The sequence below is a fragment of the Drosophila sechellia genome, chromosome 2R (genome assembly GCF_004382195.2).
Source record: "Drosophila sechellia strain sech25 chromosome 2R, ASM438219v1, whole genome shotgun sequence".
In the NCBI taxonomy this organism is placed as follows: domain Eukaryota; kingdom Metazoa; phylum Arthropoda; class Insecta; order Diptera; family Drosophilidae; genus Drosophila; species Drosophila sechellia.
The window spans coordinates 12227138-12250532 of record NC_045950.1 but is presented as its reverse complement, the minus strand read 5'-3'; the positions used below and the strand labels follow the sequence as shown (position 1 = coordinate 12250532).

Genomic DNA, 23395 nt, shown 5'->3' with positions numbered 1-23395 from the left:
AGGCCAATCAATCATAAGGCAAACAACTAATTTCAAATTCACACAGAAAATTAATCAAAGCAAAAGGTAACTGCAAACTATTCTATGGTACACTCCCACTCATTTGGAGCTGTCATAGCCGATTTACTGGCAACCATTTGATATCGACTACAATTAAAGGCTAAGTGATATATACAGTGGTGAATGTATTACGTCTAAAACTCGGGCAATCAAAATAATAAATAATATCACAAGCGAAAGAAAATTATAAATATTCATATACGATAATTAAATATTATGCATTACAAGTTAATGATAATCGATTCTAACGATTAATTTCATAAATTACGAAGACACTGGTATGTTTCTCTAGCTGTCCTATTTCCATAGCAAAGGCATCAATAAGGCCGCCTACCCTATGGTCGTGGCCAGTCCAAAAGTCTGGACCACCATCTACGAATTATAATTACGAGTTAAACAGTCTTTGTGTTCGTTTTGGGGGCGGACTGCAGTTGGGGTTACGGTGCAGCCTCCAGTTTTTGGTATATGATCCTGATGTCATCATGCTCATTTGGTTAAGCTTCCGCTCAAATGTCCACTGTTGTCCACTTTTGGATGGAGTTGTAGTTGCTGCCGCTGTCACCAGCGCTGCATTTGCGGAGCATCGCCTTGGGCACAATTTTGTTGACCCCACCTTCATCGCCACCCCCGCCACCGTCGTAGTTGTGATTGTTGTTCTGCAGAAAGTGCTCCTGCTCGGCTGCAGCATGATTCACCTCGTACAGCTCTATGTACTGTAGGTCGTTTTCTCCATCCACCTCCACCTCCTCCTGCTCGTCGTCGGTGTGATGCTTATGACTGGGCATGGCCACCGCAAAGTCCTCCAGACTGCGTTTCACAGCCGAATCCGAACCGGTGCCCGAGTCCTTGCTGGACAAATGATCCTGCTGGGCCTCCGGGACCGTCTGAAGCAGATAGCTTAGGGTCAGTCCCTGCTCCAGGCAGCGCTGTTCGTAGGAGGGCGTTGTCGTCACGATGAGGCGACTGTGGTTCGCCTCGCCATCGTCCAAGTCCGCACGGCTTCGCGGGCGTAACTGCGTTTGCTGCTGCGTGGGAAGTCCATCTAGGACCAGCTGCGATTGGTGTGGTCTAAGCTGCGTACGATTAAGCGTAGTCAGCTGCGTCTGATCCTTGTCGAGAGTAGAATGTAGACTAGCGTGCGTACGAGCCGCCAGCCTCTCGGCAGCCATGCTCATGCGTAGTTTCTTTTTCTGATAGCGCAGAGTGCACCAAATGATACAGCAGTCCACCACAACACAGATGACGGTTACTGTGATTATGCCCATCAGCAAGACGTCCCAGTTAAGGTTCTCCTTGACCACTACCAGCTCCGACTGCAGCGTAAACGTTCGCGAGTTGTCCGTTATCTCACAGCGAAAGTGTCCAGCATCGTTGGACTGAGCATTCAGGATCACAAGCAGTTCCTTGTTGTTGGAAAAATAATAACGATCGCCGTCCGGAGCTGTTGGCGAAATGTGTATCGGTTTGTTCTCCTTAAACCACTCGCGGTGCGGATGTTCTAGCTCAAAATCAGCATTGGCCGTTTCGCTAAGACACTGCAATACACATGTGCGACCCACAACAACCTCCTGGTGCACCAAGGGAATACTAGGCTGCGGTTTGTCTGCATTGAAAAGAAGAAACATTAGTGAAGAACGAAGAAAAAGGCTTAAAGGAACCTACCATTTACCACCAGCGTTGCATTGACCTTAATCTCGCCCGCAGCACTTAACGCTGTGCACGTGTAAATTCCAGAATCGCTGGGCTTAGCGTTGGTTATCAAAAACGCGTTCTCCTCGCGGATTACTTGCAGCCGACGCTCGGTTGCCGCTGGAAACTCACTGCCGCCGAACTTTTGCAGCGCTATCTCAGGTGTGGGATCACCGCTCGCCGAGCAGACCAATCGAGCCATTTCGCCAGCGTCTAACGTTAGATTCGACGGCACTTGCAAAAAGGTGGGATGAACTGGGGATGTAAGGATAATTATTAATATAAATATATATGGCAAAGGCGATGTGTGTGCGTACTTCCTATAGATATCTTAAACTTCTGTGCATAGGTGGTTCCAAAGGCATTCGATACCACGCACTGATAGCGTCCAGCGCTTTCGTAAGTCACATTCGTGAGCCTCAGATAGCCATAGATGGAGGTCTGATTGGTGCTCAGATCATGGCGGATCTGCGTTTCCGTGCTAGAGCCGTCGTGCACAGCCGGTCGCTCCTGGACATGCTGATTGTCGTGGCGCCATTTGATCTTCAGCTCATCGGCGGCGGCCAGTGAGGCCGCTGTCGGAGAACTGGCAATGCATTCCAGAGTGATGTTAGCTCCATTCACGGCCAGCATGTCGTCCGGTTCTTGTTCCATTCTCGGTTTCGGGGAGTCCACTTGAGGAAATAATTAACAGCGTTAGTAATCCAAACATTAAACATTACAATATCACACTTACCGCACACCAACTCAGAACTGCTTAGTGACTTTAGATGCCGATCTAGTAGATGCTCCGGATAGCCACACACCGCGTGCTCGGCCTGCTGGGGAAAACGATTCTTCAGCCACTGTTGGAACCAGATCAAATCGCAGTCGCAGATGAAGTTGAGCGATTTAAAAACCAATTTATTTAGGCGAAGCATGTGCTCAAAAGCGTTGACCTGAATGCTGGCCAGGGCATTGGAACCGAGATTGAGTATCTCCAGGTTGTTGAGACCACTCATCGCCTTAGTGCTGATCTGCTTTAGATTATTGCCATGCAAGTCCAGGCGTCGCAATTTTCGGAGCGCTTTGAACGGAGCCGCCGCACTCTGATCCTCGATGATCCAGGACAGACGATTGCGCCGCAGGTTCAACTCCTCAAGATTCTTCACACAATCAAAGGTGTTATCCTGCAGATATTGCAATCGGTTGTGGGCTAGGTTGAGCGTTTTCAGGCGATGAAGACAGTCCAAATGCTGTGGCTTGAACTCATTGATGGCATTGTTCGACAGATCCAGCACTTCCAGCGACTGAGTGAACTCCCAAGTGTCAACCTCAATGCGTGAAATGGCATTAAACGACAGGTTGAGGTGGCGCAACTTTGTCAGATTGAAGAGACCCTGGCGGGAAAGGGAACTGATCTGGTTCATGGCCAGATCAATGGTCTCGATTTTATGCATCACATAGAAAACGCCGTCCTGCAGCGCACGGATTTTGTTGGACTTCAGTTGAAGATTTTTCATCGACTCCAGGCCACGGAACGTGGACCAGTTGATCTCCAGTTGGTTAAAGTTGAGAGCTCTGTGGTAAAGTGAAATATAAACATTGTAAGTCGTGTTCCATATGCAGTATTTTAATAACTTACAGCTTCTTCAGTTGGTTAAGATTTTTGAACACCCTTATGGGCAGAGTGCTTAGGCGATTATTACTCAGCTCCAGGTCTGTTAAGTTGTTTAGAGTCGCAAACGAGTGCTCATTCACATTGGTTATCTCGTTAAAACTGAGTATTCTGTGGGCGAAAAGAGAATGCGACGTTAATATTTGCCTAAATCAAGGAACATTCAGGCGACTCACAAGTGAACCAGGTTATTTGACTTCGGAAACGAGTTAAGCTCGATGGTGTGCAGCTGATTCCTGGACAGATCCAGCGTTCTCAGCAGTGGCAAAGCTGCCAGCGCCTCGCTGGAGATGCTGGTAATATGGTTGTTGGCCAATACCAAGTGCTTCAGACCGCTGAGGCCCACAAATTTCGGGATTACCTCCAATAAATTTCGTTTTAATGAACTAAAATAGATGTAAAATATGATAAGTTTATAGTATTCTATGGATAAGCTTCTGCTTCACTTACACTTTAGTCAAATTCAACAGATTACGTATCTCCAGGACGGTGGTGTCGTTCAGTTTGTTGTTAGCCAGATGCCTGCGAAAAAGATAAAAGTTAATTTACGCCATTTGTAAAGTCCTTGGCTAGCTCAATGCACCTCAATTATGTCGCAATTATCGATGCAAAGCTACTGATAAAAACCGAACGACGTTTGCATAATTTTGGCATGCATTAAATTGATTAAAAGCGCAACGATAAAATCGCAACCCCCCAAAAAAAAAAAAATAATGCTAAAATTGAGGCCAAATGTCGATGTGGAGGGTTGTGCCACTCTGTAATTTATATTCGCAGAGAATATCTGATGGGGGTGGCTCGCCATTTCATCCCCCAGGAATTTATGGATTTGAATAATGTCGAATGTTTCAAACCCCCCGTATAGCGACTCTATTTTTCTCAATTTGAAAGTTTTTGAAGAAGAAAAACCACAATGACCTTAAGTTAATGGGAAGCTGATCAAATAGGTTTAAAATTCAAAAGTTTTTGAAGCTCTGCCTAAATATTCCTCCTCTATTTCTATCTATATACTTACAAAGTTTGCACGTAGCTGGGCAAGACGGGCACCCGTTCCAGATGCAGCTTATCGCAGTCGAAGAGAACATTGAGGCACTTGCAGTCCTTGGGGCAGTCGATGTTGTACTTATTACTGGCCTTGGCCGCCGCCGCAGCAGCCTCCAGTGCTTTCTGGGCATGCTCGTACTGTCCACCATCGTCGGCCACGAAACCGTTTGTCTCCAACGAGCCGGATTGTATGGAAATGCCGGAGGAGGAGGAGGATCCCTGAACGCCAGCCGGTGGATGTGAGGCAGACAGCGGGTAGTGCAATGCAGCCATATCCTCCTCATCCACATCCGCATCCGAGTAATCCTCGCTGAGGGCCATGAAGTGCTGCCTGGCGCTGGTGTAGCCTCTGTTGCCGCCACTCGATCCCGGGCCCGACGATCCACCTCCATTCCTGGTCAGCATGGCGAAGAGCTGCTGTTGCGGCAACTGTTGATTGTAGGAGGCGCCACCGGATTTGAGCAGCGCACTCAGGGGGGATCCCCCAGTGGAACCGGATCCTCCAACTCCACCGGCATTCGATGATGACGGCGACTGGGCGGCGCTTTGACAAATTGTGGCCGCTGTTATCAGCAGCATGTACGTAATTAGCAGCAATTTATTGATTTTATTGAAATCATTGGTTGTAAAATAATTGCAATTATCATTACTGCGACTTTCAGATGCCGCATTGTTTTTGCTGCTGCTGCTGTTGTTGTTGTTGCGCCGCCGACGCCGACTCCACGACATTAAATATTTGCCATTGCCACTCGTTTTGATGTCGCAGATTCGATAATTACTAATGACCATAGGGCTATCATCATTTGACTCCCTCGGCGGCTGTCGGCCTTTTATGGCTGAAACGTGCATTTTGCGACTTTTGTTAAATTCGTTGAGTTTCAAGCGGCGGTAAGAAAGCGCCGTTATTTCCAGTGAACATCACTCGCCGTCGGCCAGTGTTGGAAAGCCCCTTTCGCCAGCCAAGCATTCTGGTATTCCTTGCATAGTTCCTTTGAAATGAATGGAAATGAAATAGAAGATCAGATTTCGGCTTATACTTCCTCTACAAATATTTGAAAAAAATAGATACTTAAAGTTAAATGGAAATTAAATGGGAATAATACCTAATCTAAGTCACACTAGTTTCTTTAATAAAAAAAATACATGAAAGAAAACCATTTAAAACATTTTATGCTTTTATATACCGACTGTATATATTTGCCCAATGCCTTTTAAATATATATAAATAATAATTGTGCAGAAAGTGCCAGTGTCTCTGGCCGAGCAGAGAATTTATACTCATTAAATTAAAATACGACCGGATGTTTTGTGCGAAAAGAAAAAAAACTCGCAGAGCCAACGATTTTATAATGAAAACAAAAAAGCAACCGAGCACCGCGCACTGCCGTGGTTGCAAAAACAGCAAAACATATCATCTCATCATCATTTCTGTGGCGACGACCACGAGTACGAGTGTCTACTGCCAGACGGAGGCCCCCGGAGGCATTCGGAATGCAGAATTCAAAAACTCAGACGTAATGTCTTCATCTTGCTCCAGAACTGTGCAGCGTGCGCTGGATTTATTTATTTTGTATACATAAATGCGGAGGGCGTTGCGCTGGGACCAAAAAGCTCGCCAAATTCGGTGACAGTACGGCGGAGAGATAAAGTACGTTTGTATGCTGCACAGTTTGTGGTCGCTGCTATCACCTTTTTGGTGGCCCCCGGATGCGAGCAGAAATGATGCTGGAGCACTTTCCCACCAGGCCATATAGACACACACACAAACACCACCCACAGAAAAAGGACAGCTGGAAACGAATTAAAGAAAATAGTCGGCAATTACCGCAGTTGAGCAGAGCTGGCATACAATGCCATACCATATAGTATGCTACATATATGGACAGGCTACTAAGAATGGTGTGGTACGAACACAGCTACAGATACAGATACATTTAGACACTCGCGTAGAAATGCCCAGACAACCAAATTTAGTAACACACCAGCGGAGGCAACTAAAAAAAAAAAAAAACCAAACAAAACGAGCAGAAACAACCGCTTACTTTGGTCTCAAGATTTTCTTCAAAGACTTTTCTCCACATTTCTCACAGCTCCATGCCTATATATAGTTATATATATGTATATATAGCTACATACTAGCTGGCCAGGGAAAACCTCAAGTGTCCGAAGTGAAGAGGCTTTGATTAGTAGTTCTGTCGAAGACTTGGCCCCGATTCCGTGGAGGAGTTACTCCTATCTTCCTATCTGTATCTCCAAAGATTGTCGCACGTTTCCCGCTCTACATTTAGTGGGTTTTTTTTTATTTCTTATTATTTAGAGCCCTCTGCAATTATCTAATCAATAGGTTTGCACTGTCTTCGATCGCGGTATCTACAGAGGAAAATGTTTATATTTGTTGATATTTGTACAGATCGGGGCAAATACACACTTCTTGGTGGGGCTGCAAGTGCTTGCTTGGTTTTATTTGAGGTGGTAAAAACTGGAGCTAATCAAAGGGTTTACCTTGGGATTGAGGAAATTGGCCCTATTAACTATGTACATATTAGCTGGCATAGGGGTTCCAAGGGTAAAAATGATTACAGAGATAGGAAACTTAACTATTGCATACTTCACATTGCTCTCAATGAAGTGTTGCAATACTTTTTTCCAAATCAGATACATTTAGGTTCCAAAGATCATCATTTGGCATTAACTAAGCTATTTTGCAATAAACTGTATCCAAAGTAAGCTGCCAAAGTTGGCAGTTCAAGCGGGCTTATGGCTATCGATCATCATCCGAACAATATGTCCGTTTTCGCACCTATCGATCGGCAGCACTTTGATGAAGGCCGAACCGGAGCATCCTAAGCATGATGCGGGCCATTAAATCACTATCTTTGGGGGCTATCTGGCGATCTGGTGGATCAATTTTCACACACCAATCAGCAGAGAGCGCTAATTTCCTCTGCCCACCGATGTGTGCCACCATTTTGAATCGATTTGCATGCATAATCATTGGCTAATTCGCATATTGATAAGCCGCAGAGTTCTGTTTACACCGAAAAAGGTTAAAGTCGGGGGATTTGAGGGAAAAACCCAAATATTTTTTTTTTTTTTTTTTTTTTTGGAAGGGAAGTGGGCTTTCACTCTGAACTCATTTTCGGACAGCTTACAGACAACAACAATATTTATGACCAAATGCAGATTTCCTACACCGTTTCTTGTTTAATTTTTTAGTCTTCAGTCGGTTTTATGTTTTCTGCTTTTTTTTTTTTTTGTTCTTTTGTCAACTCCCTCACAATTTATTAGATAACGTTCGAATTCGGCCCCGGGTATTGTCTTCTTATAAAAACGACAAAATGTCCACGTTGTCGCCTGTCCGCTGGCGATGATGATATGATAATACACGCCCATTGATATATGTACACAATGCTCCCAGTTGGAACTGTGTGGATGGATCCACACATATGTTTATGCTACACGCATGTGCCACACATATCCCAAACACAGCGCAGTCATGATCAACGTGTGTATCTTGCGATGATCATTAGGAACGACATCGGCAATCAGTTTTCGTTGTTTATATAATTATCGTATCTGTGCAGTCGGGTATAGCGTACACACAGTATCTACTTCTTTATTAGCATTTTTACTTCACTAAGTGCCTGGGCTGCATTTTTATTTGGCTTAGTTTTTAGTGGCTTTTCGCTCAGCCGTCGTCGATACGGATTTTAGCATTTAAATTGGTAATTTTGTCTTGGCCTTTTTTTTTCACTCATGACTTGTTGTTGTCGCCCACAGCTTTTTGTCATGATTTGTTTTCGGTTTTCGATTTTCGGCTCTCTGCTTTTTATTTTTATTTTTTATTTTTCTTTGCGAAAGCATTTTGGTTCGCCCAAATGATTTTGTCTGCCGTGTATTTTGTTTTTCTATCTGATGTTTATTACTTTTGCCAAACGAATAAAAATATACCATACACAATATCACTGTGAATAAGCTGACTGTTGTATTTGTTCAAGTGTTTTTTTTTATCTTCTCGCTGTCGTTGGCGTGTGTATAAAAAAGTCAGGGCAAAAAAAAAAAAAAATAAAAAAATAAAAAAAATAAAATGAAAATAACAGAGTCAAAAAGCAAAAGGAGAATAAACCAAAACGCTGCCAGTGGGCGGTCGGAAAATTGAGGTGAAAAATGGGAGTGGGGGCGGAGGTGGCGGTGTGGCAAGCAGTGGGTGGGGTGGGGTGAGGTGGGGTCGTCGAGCAGCTGCAACTCAAGCGATGCGATGCTGCCAAAACCCACGGCACAGTGGAACAAGCACGTTGGTTATTGGGCACATATTGCGGATGGCCAGTATAAAACAATAATAAAAAAATAAAAGACAGCTGTAAAACTAGATTTAATATAAAAAAAATAGTAAATATGCAGTCCCAACACTGGTTCTTTTACCAAAATGCAAATAAAATAGCGACTAAATAGTTTTATTCTTTTAAATCTTTTTTTTTTTTTATAAATTTAAAACTTATTAATAACTAATCTCTTATAAATTCTCGTTAATAAATTCAATTCACGTTACTTTATAAGAAACTTGACTATTTTGCCCCACTGTGACCGTTAGCAAGACAAAGCCAAATGCAGAAGCAAGAGGAAGACAAAACGTTGAAGCTGCACTTTGTCGCGTGTTTATTTGCGGTCTTTGCATTTGTATCTTTCTGCTAAGTTTTCTCTATCGTCGCTGCCGCTGCCTCTGCTTACGGCGCTGCTGCAGCGCTGCCTCCGCAGTGGTGATGTGTGCAATATGCATGTGCGTGGGCAGAGAACGGAAATCGAATGCAGTCGCCGTCGACGTCGCTGCCCGTTTGTCGTAATGTGTTACGTCAAAGCGACCGCACACCACTATAAATACGTAAACTGTAAATGTGTTTGTGTACGTGTAGCGCTAAAAGGTAAAAACGTCGCGCTGTCTGCGGCTACTAATTAGTTAACGTGCCAGCAGCCAACTAGAAACAAGAACAACAACCACATCGGGCAGAACCCATGATAACAGTGGGCAGCGACGCAAATAGCAACATAAATTTCGCACACTTACGTTAACGCACACACACACACACGCTCGCAAGCTCGAATAAAAATCCAATAAGAAACAAAATTGCCAGGCTGTCTGGCAGCCCAGGTCCGTTGCTCTTGTTGTTGTTTTTGCCTCTCTTCTGCCTTTTCCCTCGTTTTTTTTTTGTTCAAAAATAAATTTAATTTTGTAGCCATTAATTTTCCACTCTAGATACGAGAGACGTCGTTCGTATTATTTCAGCCTCTCCGCTTGGGTCCGCTAATTAAATAACTTAAAAAAAATAGAGTTCATAATTGCGCGCTTTGTTCATTTCACAGGCCAACTTTTCTGCTGTTAATCCGACCAAAATGAGCAGAGTTGCCGGAGTTAACTCGACCGCAAATCGGTAGTCACTTGAACTTTCGTTCTGGCGGAAAATCACTTGAATTTAGTAATTAAATTAAAATGGAAACAAGCCTTTATTATGAGTGAGCAAATGAACATAATATAATTAATTTAATAATATATTCCATGTGGTAATCTGGTAACATTTAAAATTTTAATATTACATTTATTCGTTTTTAATAAAATGCTTATCAATTTCTCGGATATTTCCTTTGATATCAACTATAATCTTTAAGTTCAATAGCGTTTTTTACTGGGCAAACAGACCAAGAACTCACTCCATAAGTTTGTTGACTTGCGTATTTACACATTTCACATTTTCAAGTTCAATTTTGCGCAATTAGTAAACATTTATTGTTATTATTATTATTTTCTTTGGCTCCGAACCGTTTCTTCAACACAAATGTGAGTGCTTTTCTCGGTGTGTGTGCATAATAAATTAACGTATTTTTTATCGCTTCAATGATAAACCGTTTTGCTTGATTGGTCTAAGGCGCATAAATAAAGAGTAAATAAAGCGCAACAACTGCTTGTTGTGTTGTTGTTGTTGCTCCATTGTTGTTCGTGTTCTTTGATAAGCGTGAGGCGTGTGATATCAGTGATATCATATGCCAAATATCGTATCCTAACCGTATCTACCTTATTTTGGGTGTGGTGGCCAGCAGTCAGGTGAATTTGCGTTTTCCCTTAAGCTCAGCTGGTCATGAAAATACGCTTAAATGTTTACTCCATGGAAATAGTTTGTATCTTCATCTTTCAGCTTTTATATTCGTTTCGAAATTGCTTAGCCAACATTGAAAAACAAAGATAGTATTTAGGATACAACTCAGTAGCTATTTAAATAAGCTTCACAACCACAAACAGACTAGGGGCTCATATCAAAATATACTTCAGTGCGTTGATACACAAATCACACAACAAAGTAAAAAACAATTAATTTATAGCAACAGCTTTGTAAACAAATGTGTAAGCAGCAGAATTGTCTTTAGAAGAGCTGAGGTAAGTCTACAGTAGAATTGCTCGATTGCTGCATTTTGAATATAACTGAAGACCTCTCCTCCAAATATTCCAGTTCTTTCAAGAAGTCAAATACACATACCATACAAATGAATCTAAGGAAGTATAACTGTCCAAACACTATATATAATAAGTGTCGCACTTTAAATTGTGATAAATTGAGACCAGAAAATCAGTACTTGAATTGCGTTGATGTTAGTGGCAAGCTTTATAGCCTATACAACCTTTGTGAGGACATTGAAGCTGTGAAATCGCCAAAAAAGAATCAGTCCAAACGAAATAAGCGTCTTAGAATTAGACCTCTTCGATCCAAAAAGGATACAAAAATATCGAACCTGATAAATCCGAATATATTTGAACGCAAATCGCGAAGGCAATTAGCTAAGAATACTTCTGATAAGGGGCTAATGAGTTCTGACGTAGATATGGAACCTCCACTATGTGTGGATCCAATGGAAAGGATCAGCGAAGCCGAGCCTAGTCTGGAAACTGAGAAACCACGACGACCGCGCGGAAGGCCCAAAAAGGTTGTGAAATCCTCTAGTCTTATTGCTTTAGACCATGGCAAGGAGAATTCTATGGAAATAGATGATGAGCAGGTGTCTCTCGCAAGGATATTTAAGGAAGTAAAGCACAAGGTCAGCAAATATTTTGAGGACATGGAAATGGCTGCTGGTTTACGGAAGCACAAGAAAAAGTCGCAGCAACACGGTTATCACCGAAAATTAGGATTAGCTAAGCAGCGTCAACCAGGACGAATCAAAAAGGATTCGAGTAAAAGAAGTACTGATTGCTCAACAACACTGGTATTACGTCGAAGTGCGGGGATTCCAGCAGCAAAACTCAAAAAGGAGCAGCAGCTATTGGAAAGAAACTTGCAGGAGGATAAGAAGAAACAGAATTCCAGAATGGCAGTAGATTGGAAACATTTAGATAGGCCAGAAAAGGTCAAAGAACCAACCATTGTATTACGTCGCAGTGCCCGGATTCAAGCAGCCAAACTCAAGAAAGAGGCATTGGAGGCAGCCAATTTGAGAGAAAGCAAACAGGAGAAACCCAGTACTAGAAAGGTATCATCGAAACCTAGAATCAATCAACTAGTAATGTGTCGTTCATGTTCTAATTGCAACTCGATTACCTATCCTATGCCGCAGTATTTGAACACCATCTTTGAGTGCGCCGATATAAACGGGCGGCTCTATAAACTAAATTAAAATTATTAATGATATTGGATATGGGCACTGATATTCGAAGGAAACATAAGAAAGTAGAAGAAACATCTTTTCGGTGAGGATCTAAACAATATGGTTCATATAATACAAAATTTTCGTGAACAAAATGCATCTTCTTATCTTTGAGATTTTTATATGTGTCCATATTGGTTATTTATAATATAAATTCATAAGTAAAACAAGAAATCGAGTTTTTGTATGTTTTTTTCGGTACTTTGCCCGTTTTGGGCGGCGCTAATCTTATCCTGCACCAGCTGATTTCCCAGAAAAACCTTTGCAAAGTGTGTTCGGCGGTGATATCACGCCTGAGTACGACGAGTGAAAGAATTGCACCGTTTTTACACAAACAGTCAGGCCTTCCGAAATGCGCGGTTATCAGGCAGATGATAAACAAATCGCCCCCTGATATCGCGCTTTTTTACGCTTTATGGTGTTTGTCAAACTGGGAAGGCCTCGTCGCCCAAGCGGAGTACACCTTGGTATCGCCAGTTAGTTTAAGAGACATTGGAAGACTGACGTCTAAAGCTGGATCGCTCACCTTGAACCAAAACGACGACTTGTAATCCCCGCGACTTAAGCTGCTCGTATATTCGAGTATCTGTATCTGTATCTGTGCATCAGATAAAAGCAGAAAAGCCGCAGGAGGAGAGCTCAAGCAGCGCGTTCAAAATTAATCTGCGGCGGCAATAATTTCCGATTTTTGTGCTCTCATGAAAATCCGAAGCATGTCAAATTGTATTCCATTCAAGATGCAAAATAAAGAAAGAGAATAAAAAAACTAAAGCTGGCGCGAAAGACAGAAAAATGCTCACATTGAGCCGACTGTCAAGGGATCTTAACGCAGCGAAGGAAAAAGTAAAGAACCGATCCTGCTTAAGCAGTCTTATGTTGGTATGGAACATGACATCGACTATCTGATGACCTGTACAGAACATACTTACAGATACAGTTTAGGATCTTATACTAAGCTGGTACTAAGCTGGGTGTAGTTTGTAGTTTATGTGCTCAGTAGCTCATAATACTTTACTTTTTTGCTTTATATTCTTACTTTTTTATAAATAATATTTAGATGAAGCTACCGCATACCCTCGTTTTCTTCAAGTTCCTGCTATGAAGTTTCAAAAACTTTGAAGCTGTCAGTCGCTGTGGTCCCAGAATCGCGGCCCACGAAATACAAAAGGCCAGCCAGCTTCGGATCGGGCCAAGTGAGAAAACCAAGCGCGACACCAACACCAAAAACCGGCTGTGGGAAGAATATACCCCCATCCCCATTCCCCACCATCTCATGTCGCGCTCTCGCTCTGCCGCCTTCGGCCATCTCGCTCGCACACTATACAGTGCATTGGGGGCCGCCATTGGGAATTGAATTGGATTTGCAGTCAACGTTGAAATTTCAGTTTGGCTGCCCCTTGCCTTCTTCTCGAAGGTGTGAAGAAAAAATAAAAACACAAAAGGCAAAATAACAACAGCAACAACAACAATAACAACAAAAAAGCGGCCCAGGCACAGCACAAAATTCTGAAAAACTCCAGGAACCAAAAGCCAAAACGAAATCAACTCAAGATCTGCAGGCAGCTACGGAGCAGAAAAACAGAGAACAGAAAACTGGATTGGGCCTCGTTTTCCAAAGACGGCGCAACAACAACTGCACAACTGGGCTGAAAGAGGAAGGGATTCTGGGATTTCACTTGCATTGTTACTGGATATGATCGGTCAAATATACGTATATATATATATATATATATACATGTGTAGGGACTCTATTCCAATGTGTGCGTGTTAGAACGGAGCATCTGTTTCTCGCAAAGAAGGGTCTTTTGATTGGGATTCGCTTCGGGTTTTTCCTCTCAATTCTTTCGAGCGGATTGGGTTGCCCTCTTTTTCTGGAGTTTCTGCCACTTTGGAAATTAAGAATTCAGTGTTAGAAGGGTGTGTGTGTGTGTTTGAGTGTGGGAAAGGTAAAAAGTACTTGGGGTAAATAATAATAATAGAATAATAGACCATGAGCTTGACTTTTTGGGAATGTCCTTTAATCCCTGCTATTGTGCATTCATAAAATCGAAATGCATCGTATAACAATAAACTATTCAACGATGCAGTTTGTTTTCAATGAATGAGAGTTACTGAATAAGCGTGACACAAAGGATATTTAGAGAATATAACATATTTTACATTTACTAGCTTTGAGTTTCAATGGTATAGAGTGAACTTGTTTAAATGGATATTTCCCATACCGATCTTATCTTTGGGATCTCTTAAATGGCATCCCTTTTGAATCAAAACTATTTCCCATTTGCATATAAGCCGAAAAACCCTTAACCCAAAATTGACTTTGACATGTTTGGTACATGGTTCTTATGCTTTTCTTCTCTGGAAAGTGATCCAAGACCAAAGACACATATCCCTAATTCAAGTTACAGCTGTGTAGGTTGCACACTCAACCGCACAGACAAGTAGATAGTGCCAGCATAGATCGTTGCAGTGACAAAGATACGCCGCACGTAGCTACAAGATATACATATGTATGTACGTACGTACGTACACATAATTCCGAGCACCAGAACTATTCAACTTCGAACCGAATCTGATTTCTGAAACTGATTGTGTGTATGCGTTGCCTTCGTTGTTGTTGTGGCCCTTTCTGTGGTGTTCGGGACGTCAGTTAAACGAAAGCCGACAAGAAGGTAGACCCACGAGGAATCCTCCGCTCGCCACACCATATGTACACTGGGGAAAAATCCCTACGTAGTATATGTATATGCTGATCACTTTTAGTACAGATTGTTTCATCATATAAATGCAGCATTTCTTGCTTCTTTTGCTCTTTGCATACCAAATATAATAACTATAAGACTAATTTCTTTGTTTATAATGTAAATGGAAGTTGTAAAATCCCAAATAAGAAGACTTTACTCGTTGAGTTTTTGTAAGAAACTGATTTTATTTGGAAATATCTTCGGTTTAACTAGGTGACATGAGAATCGCATCTTAAAGTAAATGGCCTACGCAGAGGCCTAAGTAAATAGTCCCGGCCTTATCGAGGTCCCACGCTCGGGCACATCTGCCTATCTTGAGCGGCGAGGACCTTATCTGTGGTCTCCCACTAAGGGACTATTTTAGGAGGCGGGGAACGATCTCAAGTGACTGACTCATGTGGTGTGCACATGTTTTTGAGCAATGCACCCATGTCGCCTTAGATAACAAAATCCTAAATATAATTTATCGCTCTCGATTCATTTACATAAGATATGAACGGAGCCCAAAATTGTAAGTCTTTAAATATATTCGTGTTCATGTGTGAACATTCTGCCAAAGGGCCAGCAAAGCTGAGATGTACATTAGTATATTAGTTGCATTTATAACAGTAGTGGACTGTATTTATTTGATATATGTTCATTTATTTTGCAACTAAGATTTCAATGGGCCTAGTTTTTCTGGCTTTTAATTTTATTGGATTACAATTATGGTTTATATTATTTTTAATTCAACAATTTGTACTCAATTAACTTATTTTAAACATTTTGCTTTTTCTATGTAGAAGTACATTTTCTATTAAACAACGATATAGTGGACTGTATATTTTTATTTGTTATATTATTTTATTGTTTATTTACTATTGATATTTATAGTACTGGCAACGGACCTGCAAAGGTTATTGCTTGCATTCTTTGTTGCACAGCACATTTCCGTATGAAATATATTATTAATACTATCATTAGTATTAAAGCAATAATTAATCCAGCATGTCCGGAAATATGATGGAAATGTAAATCTTTCAATTTTTGATGGTTCTCTTTCATAAATTTAATTTCATTATTCAATCGTTCAAATTCCTCAGTATGATTTAATATTGATAGTTTCAGCGGATCCCAAATAATCTTCGGCACTTCACTAACTTCTCCTATATAAGGTGTTGATAATAATTCTTCACTTTCGGACTGAATGTTATGGTGGGCAACTAGAATTTTATCGTCGGTTCTTGCCGTACAATATGGCGCAATGCTTAAAACTCCTTGCTGAGGCAAATCAAACAATTCAATTTGAGAGCCAGTACATTGCAGACGGACTTTTGAATTCGCAGGAACCTTAAACAACCAACTACTTTTCTTTTCTAACTCTACCCAGCAATCTTTCTTCATTTTTTGGATAAGTCTCCACCTATCCAAATTTCCGATTTTTTCATCTTCCATTGGTTCGACTATTTCTAAAGGTGGTCTTCCAATTAAAAAATGACCTGGTGTTAAAACTTCTTGTTGGTCCTTCTCACTAACTATAGTGTATAATGGCCTTGAATTTAAGCATGCTTCTATTTGACATAAAAGAGTTGACATTTCTTCGTAAGTCAAAATAGTGTCGCCGATTATACGCTTTAAATGGTATTTCATTGACTTAACTCCAGCTTCCCAAATACCTCCGAAGTGAGGTCCTGCCGGGGGAATAAAATGCCAATCAATCCTGTCCTTTTCAAGCTGCGCTGCAATCGTTATATTTTCTTGTATTGCATTAATATTCTTGTTATTATTAATCATTTTCTTTACAGGTTTTACTTCCTGTGAGAATGATGATATAGAATTGAGCCTTTGCTCTAAAAAGTCCATGACATCAGAAAGTGCCTGTATTTCTTTTGTCTTTTTAACATGGCTTTCATATAAATTGAGTGATTCTTTATTGAATTTCCGAAGAATTATGTGAGCGAAAATTGCATCCACATCTTCTGGTAATTGTGCCTTTAATTTTATAATATAAATTGACTCGTTAATCGTGTCAATAAATGTCTTTATTTGCTTATTGGATTCTAAATTTAAATTTGGCATATCCATAAGCCTATTCATATGATCTGAGAATATGTTTCTTTTATTCTCATATCGCTTGGTCAAAAACTCCCAAGTGGCTTCATAATTTTCTCCAGAGCCGAGCAGTAAATGAGTAACCACATTTCTGGCTTCTCCTTTTAATGCTGACTTTAGATAATTAAATTTGAGAGAAGGACTGAGATCCTCTCTCACATGTATGAGCTCTGTAAAGAGTTCATTAAAAAGATCCCATTCTTTGGAATCACCAAAGAAAGTGGGAATCTGTATTTTAGGCAGGGTTGGTAACTCCTCCGCCTTAACAACCGTCGACATTTCAGCTTTATTTATTGTGCCACTGAGTCGACTATTAATGGCTGTAAGAATATTTTGTTTGTCAAATTCAAGTTCGCTAATTTCTTCTTCGAATAGCGAGCTCTCAAAATGACTATTCACCTGTTCAATCAGGTTATCTATTTTATGCCATAAAAATTCAATTTTATTTTTCCTTATTTTAAGGAAATCTGGACTACTGTCTATTAGTTTAGACGTATCTTCTAGATATACTCGAAATTGGCCAACATTATTTCGAAATGCCTGCTCTACTTTTAAAGCGTTGTTTTGTGCTATACCCTCTTTTTCAGGGTGACCACACATTTCAAGGTTTAATGTAGGGGGAGGGTTTGATTTAGGGACAGTGTTTGATTTAGGGAAAGTGTTTTCTACCGACTCGCCCTTAATTTTTTCATTTTTATTTTTAATTTTTTCTAACACCATCATTATTAAATCATACTGCTTCGCGTTAAAATATTCATGATCGACAACGCCGATCTTTAACAAATTGCTATGATTAGCAATGAAACATTTTTGAAGCTCATTTAATTTTAGAATTTCTACATCTGCTAATGTTGGTTTTACTTCCAACTTTCTAATTTCCAAAATAATTTCGGACTGCTTCTTAAGGAATTGAATAGTCTTTTCTGACATCATTTTGAAAATTTTTTGTAATTTCTTAATATATATAGTACGTGTATATGTATTTTATATGTATTTATATATATATGTGTGTTTGGATAAACAGAAAATTCTTGTTTTGACTTAGCTGATGTCGTTGTTGTTGCTGCTGCTGTTGCTGCTGTTGTTGCTGCTGTTGCTACTGCTGTTGCTGCTTCTGCTGCTGCTGTTGTTGCTGCTTCTGCTGCTGGTAGAGGCTCCTTTGAATTTGACTTCCTTCTCTTCTTTAAGGCTCCGTCGATGTTTAAAGATGATTTTTTTTTTTTTTTTATTTGGCACGTTTTATTATTTTTGTAGTCCAGTCAGATTTTTTGTTTTTTAGCCATTTATTTCGGCATTTATGCTCTTTTGGCATATACACTGCACTCTATTTATGAGCTGATTTAATGCTATTAGAGCATTTATAAGGCACTGTTTTCAGGCACTTTTTATTTAATTTATGCTCTTATGGCATATACACTGCACTCTATTTATGAGCTGATTTAATGCTATTAGAGCATTTATAAGGCACTTTTGTTATGCACTTTTTAATTTCACAATTGCTGATGTATGGCCTCAAGCACGCCTTACCACAATTTATAATGGTACACAAAGCAACCTTTAGCTATAGACTATAAGGTGCTTGTTTTAAAACATAAAAGATTCTTTTGTATCTTTTTGCTTTTTATATTTATACTCTGTTCCTTACCTTTGGTAGGGGGAAACAAGAGTCACTTATTTTTGCTACCTTTAGCTGTAAGATGCTTAAAGGAGCTGGCCTTTCTCTGAGTTCCTTACCTTTGGTAGGGGGAAACTGCAGAGTCGATTAAAGGCTCGAAGGACCAAATGTAAAATCCCAAATAAGAAGACTTTACTCGTTGAGTTTTTGTAAGAAACTGATTTTATTTGGAAATATCTTCGGTTTAACTAGGTGACATGAGAATCGCATCTTAAAGTAAATGGCCTACGCAGAGGCCTAAGTAAATAGTCCCGGCCTTATCGAGGTCCCACGCTCGGGCACATCTGCCTATCTTGAGCGGCGAGGACCTTATCTGTGGTCTCCCACTAAGGGACTATTTTAGGAGGCGGGGAACGATCTCAAGTGACTGACTCATGTGGTGTGCACATGTTTTTGAGCAATGCACCCATGTCGCCTTAGATAACAAAATCCTAAATATAATTTATCGCTCTCGATTCATTTACATAAGATATGAACGGAGCCCAAAATTGTAAGTCTTTAAATATATTCGTGTTCATGTGTGAACAGAAGTTATACTCCCTTTTCTGATAATTAAACCTATAAGATAGATGCAATTGCTCTTTCCATACCAAATTTCATATCTATCAAATCTGTTACTAAGTTGCATACGATGCCAAGAAGATGGGTCTCATCTCTCGATCGGTGTGTTTTTCTCTCTGTACGGCATGGTGCATGCCCCACACTCCTGCCACACACTTTAAGCCGCCTGCTTGAACGTCGGCTTAAATTGGTTTTTATTGTTGTTGCACATGATGTCCATTGTTGGTGGTGTTGGCCCTCGTAGCTTCGTTTTGACCATATTTCTTGTCCGTGCTCCGCTTGCCGTTTTACCTTTCTTTGAAGTCGCATTTAATTCTTTGAGTTTCTTATTCTGTTTAGTTTTTTTTATGTTTTTTTGTTTCGTTTATTTCTTATTTTTTTCATGCCAGACCTTTGAGGATTGAAGACGACGACGACGACGTTGGGTTGTCTGGTCGAGGTGTGAAGAAAAGAATTTTTCTGCGCAATAATCTTGATGCCTTTTTAAGATTTGTTGCTGCCGTGGAGCTGTGCTCCTCTCCTTTTTGGAGGAGACTTGCGGCATCCGAGGGGAGCTGGGCGAACTGCATACGTTATTCTGCTTGGGTTTCTTTTTTGGTGCGATTCGTTTCAGTTGAATAATGGTTTGAGTTTAAGGAAATTTACGCCATAAAATGCTGAAATAATTGGATACACTCGCACAGCCCCGGCATCTCCGATCTCGCACCACACTTCGAGTGCATTTCAAATTGCTAATGATGAGGAGCCGGGCAATGGCCATAGCTTGCCTCCATCATTGCGAGATGCTTTCGTGAGACAAGCGACATGCCATGGTCAAGTCTTTGGCCAGTTCCCCAGGGCCAGCGCACCACCATCAGCCCATCATCCATCCAGACCATCCAACCCAAGCAGATCCAGAGCCAACCCAGGAACCCCATTCACTCCATGCGACCCAGCGGAGCATTAAATGCATTTATTTATGAGACCACCTGATGCAATCTACGACTGAAATTGCACAGCACATATGCATATGATGCGATGGTGATACTGAATTTAGCTAGAATTCACACCTCGCTTTGACCAGGCGGTTGCATAATAATATATTATGCTCAGGTACTGAATCTAAGCTCCTACCTCTTCTGCTACTTGCAACTTGTGGGCTGAAATGCCATAAATCTTCAAAAGAAGTTTTGCAAAAGCTGACAGATTCTTAGAAAATCTAAACCATTTGTTTGAATTTTAAAGGATATTTTTTGCTTAATGTGAGCTTTTATATATTAAAACATTTGCCAACTAAAAACTGTACGTTTAGCATGCCTCATTCTCTATTAAATACATTATGCAAAGTAGAATCTGAAGAGCCATTAGTGCAAAAATGATGGGGAGAACCGCCTTATGACCAAATAATCTCGATATTTCCCTTTTCCAGGGGCCATGGAACCCAAAATGCAGAGTTGGGGAAATTCCTGCTGCTTGGACTTGCTTATCGGGCCAAGTAGAATCTTACAAATACAAATTGCATCGACGCCTTGCTGTCCGATGGGGCTTTTGTGTACCTAATCGCTTTGCCCGCCCCGCCTCCTCCTCCTCCTACCCCCATCCCACCTTCTCCATCAGATTTTAGACGGCCCTTGTAACAGAAAGAGCAGTCAGATGCAACAACACGAACTAGTTGCACTAATCATAAAATCCCCCATCAATGTTAAAATGTATAAATGCAAAAATGGAAACGGCACGAACAGCCATCTGAGGAGCTCACGAATGTGGGCACAGAAACAGAACCTCATAACTAAATTGCATTAAGTGTAATTATAACTAATTAGAAAACGGCAGAAAGCGGAATCTATATAAAAAAAAAACAAGAGAGAATGCTATAGTCGAGTTCCCCGACTATCAGATACCCGTTACCGTCATGCGGACAGATGGACATATCCATATCGACACGGCTATTGATCCTGATCAATAATGTATATACTTTATATATACATACACGGATAAAGTCGGAAAGTCCTTCAGCTTGTTACATACTTTCCAACGAATCTAGTATACCCTTTTATTCTACAAGTAATGGGCATAATAACTCAATAGCCAACCAACTGGGCGTAGAATAACTGGCACAGCGCTAAAAACAATAAGGTATGTAGAATGTGGAAAAAACATTTTTTTGTTTTTAGAAATTGCCACTGGAAAGTTATTAGAAGCAGTGGAAATGATTATTCCACGATTAGTTCCAGCGAAAAACAAACGTACACGAATGCGAATGCCATTAAAATCAATCTGCGAACTTTTCGTGTTATTGAGGAAATGTCAGTTGACTCAGCATGTGAATCGCTTGTGGATAATAATGCAATAAAAACATTGGGCATATCCGCTAGATATTAATTATATTATATTTTCGGAAAATTGTGAAACTATAGAAACAGAGCACAAGTAAATAATATAGTATATAATATAGAAAGCTTAGGTAACTTTAATTGAACCTTTTCGGGACTGGAAGTAGACAAAGATCACATCACATCGTTTCCTCAACGTGTTCTTGATCAATTCCACAGTGTTTTGCTCATGTTTTCAAATTGATTGATGGAATTTAGCTGCCCATTTCCAGTCTTAAATTGTCCGGGCTCTTTTATTGCGATCTCTGTGGCTTTTTAGGCGGCTGGTTTGGCCTGCCAGCCATTTACTCTATTCAACGTATTCAGCATTTACCTCCGACCCCAATCTGCGCCACAAATCTGAATGTGAGATACCGCAGATTAGCGATCGAGGGGGGCGAACTGGGTGGAAGAGGGGTGTGGGCACAATGAACTCGGGGGATCCAGCGAAATAAATCATTTAATATAGCGCGCCATTTATCATCTAACATGGCCATACCCGGTATATCGGTGTGAACCCAACTTTTTCTGGAGCCTATTTCTGGATACTTGAAACATTGGACTGGACTCTGCTTGAGTTCTTTTAATAACTTGAAAATTGTATAGGGAACTTAGTTATATGTTGTCTCTGTTTAACTTACTACATATGAGTATTTACATATTTTAATAATAATATATAATAAACCTATTTAAGCTGCACTGCAACAATTAAAATCAATTATATTATAGAATAATAGCCAACTAAACAGGAATTAACAAAGTGAACGTAGAAATCGGCGAAACTCAATTGGTAACTTAATTAGGCGGCGGAATGCGGCATTTACTTACCTATTCAAAGTGACGGCGAACGGTGAACGGTGGGCGGGGGGTGTGGGCGTTTGTGTAAACAAGCGGGCGTGAGCGAAAGAGAGGGACAGCTAGCGAAAGAGACAGAACAGAGCCCTAGTGTCTGCGGCGGCAAACTATTACGTACGTCGCGCTTATACACACATTTGCGGCGATGTGCGAAGGAAATGTACAAATGTTTGGCTGTCTGTTTTGTTTGTCTATCTCTTGCGTCGATGATGTTGATGATGATTCCCGATTCTGATTCCTATTGCTATTCCGAGAGTCCAAATCCAAATCCGAATCCCGCTTGTTGTTTATTCGTCACTTTTAACACGTTCGATTCTAAACGACGACGTCACTGCGCGCACACGCACACATGCACAGCTTATTTTTATTTGCCGCCCATGTATTGGTGTATTTTTCCTCAATTGCGGTGGCGGCAAGCTCACACACACACACACGCATACACGTGCACGCACACCCGAGCACTCATTGACGAGAACAACAACAGTGGACGTAATGCGTGATTTTCGATGGAGTAGAGAGACGGAGGCGGGGGGGCCTATTTGTTGCTACTTTGTTTGCTGCCTCTCTCAGTTTTGTTCTAAAACCGCGATTTGTTCACTTATCAGGCAAAGGCTCGTTGGCGTTTTAATCGTTGCCACAAGCATATGTATGTTGTTTTCTTTATATTTTGGTTTTTTTTTTTTGTTATTGCCGTGATTTTATGTTCACACACGCTATCTCCGTCGCTCGCACGCAAGAACTTCTGTGGATTTGAGCAGCGCACTTGCAATTGGCGCACGGAAACCGATTCGTATTGGCTTTGTGGCGGCGCACGCTTTGATCATTTACCAAAGTTATTTACCCCGATCTTGTTTTCAATTAATTGATTGCAGCAGCGACGCGCACGAACGAACTGCTTGCCGTGAAAATTGAACACAGAGTGACCGTGATTACAGAGTGGAGAAATACGTAGCGGTGGAAACGTGCTATAAATAACCACACA

General features: G+C 40.9%; 3 protein-coding genes across 4 annotated transcripts; 1 reads left to right on the top strand and 2 right to left on the bottom strand.

Annotated features, from left to right (window-relative positions):
- Positions 1-279: 279 nt before the first annotated feature.
- On the bottom strand, positions 280-23335 carry LOC6609385 (leucine-rich repeats and immunoglobulin-like domains protein 3). Its single transcript, XM_002034038.2, has 9 exons — positions 22387-23335; positions 4422-5439; positions 3857-3928; positions 3583-3792; positions 3374-3517; positions 2486-3309; positions 2067-2423; positions 1723-2004; positions 280-1663 (listed from the first exon to the last, which is right to left on the bottom strand). Exons 2-9 carry the CDS (start codon positions 5297-5299, stop codon positions 567-569), a joined length of 3864 nt encoding a protein of 1287 aa, XP_002034074.2. The 5' UTR covers positions 5300-5439; positions 22387-23335; the 3' UTR covers positions 280-566.
- On the top strand, positions 10708-12252 carry LOC6609384. 2 transcript variants are annotated; one of them, XM_002034037.2, is made up of 2 exons: positions 10708-10874; positions 10948-12252. In XM_002034037.2, the coding sequence occupies exon 2, from the start codon at positions 10982-10984 to the stop codon at positions 12104-12106; it is 1125 nt and encodes a 374-aa protein (XP_002034073.1). In that variant the 5' UTR covers positions 10708-10874; positions 10948-10981; the 3' UTR covers positions 12107-12252. The 2 variants fall into 2 exon arrangements, with proteins under 2 accessions (XP_002034073.1, XP_032571935.1); XM_032716044.1 differs by having other exon boundaries at positions 10926-12252.
- On the bottom strand, positions 15676-17976 carry LOC116800538. Its single transcript, XM_032716037.1, has 2 exons — positions 16395-17976; positions 15676-16019 (listed from the first exon to the last, which is right to left on the bottom strand). The coding sequence occupies exons 1-2, from the start codon at positions 17902-17904 to the stop codon at positions 15748-15750; spliced, it is 1782 nt and encodes a 593-aa protein (XP_032571928.1). The 5' UTR covers positions 17905-17976; the 3' UTR covers positions 15676-15747.
- Positions 23336-23395: the final 60 nt, after the last annotated feature.

What these genes read in the sequence shown, in the direction of transcription:
- LOC116800538 (XM_032716037.1), bottom strand. Translation starts at nt 17,904, where the DNA reads ATGATGTCAGAAAAGACTATTCAATTCCTTAAGAAGCAGTCCGAAATT. An exon ending in AAGGCCATTATACACTATAG is followed by an intron (nt 16,020 to 16,394) that starts TTAGTGAGAAGG and finishes ATATAGGAGAAG; the next exon opens with TTAGTGAAGTGCCGAAGATT.
- LOC6609385 (XM_002034038.2), bottom strand. Translation starts at nt 5,299, where the DNA reads ATGCACGTTTCAGCCATAAAAGGCCGACAGCCGCCGAGGGAGTCAAAT. An exon ending in CTGTTGAATTTGACTAAAGT is followed by an intron (nt 3,793 to 3,856) that starts GTAAGTGAAGCA and finishes CATCTATTTTAG; the next exon opens with TTCATTAAAACGAAATTTAT. An exon ending in GTTTAAGATATCTATAGGAA is followed by an intron (nt 2,005 to 2,066) that starts GTACGCACACAC and finishes TTACATCCCCAG; the next exon opens with TTCATCCCACCTTTTTGCAA.
- LOC6609384 (XM_002034037.2), top strand. Translation starts at nt 10,982, where the DNA reads ATGAATCTAAGGAAGTATAACTGTCCAAACACTATATATAATAAGTGT.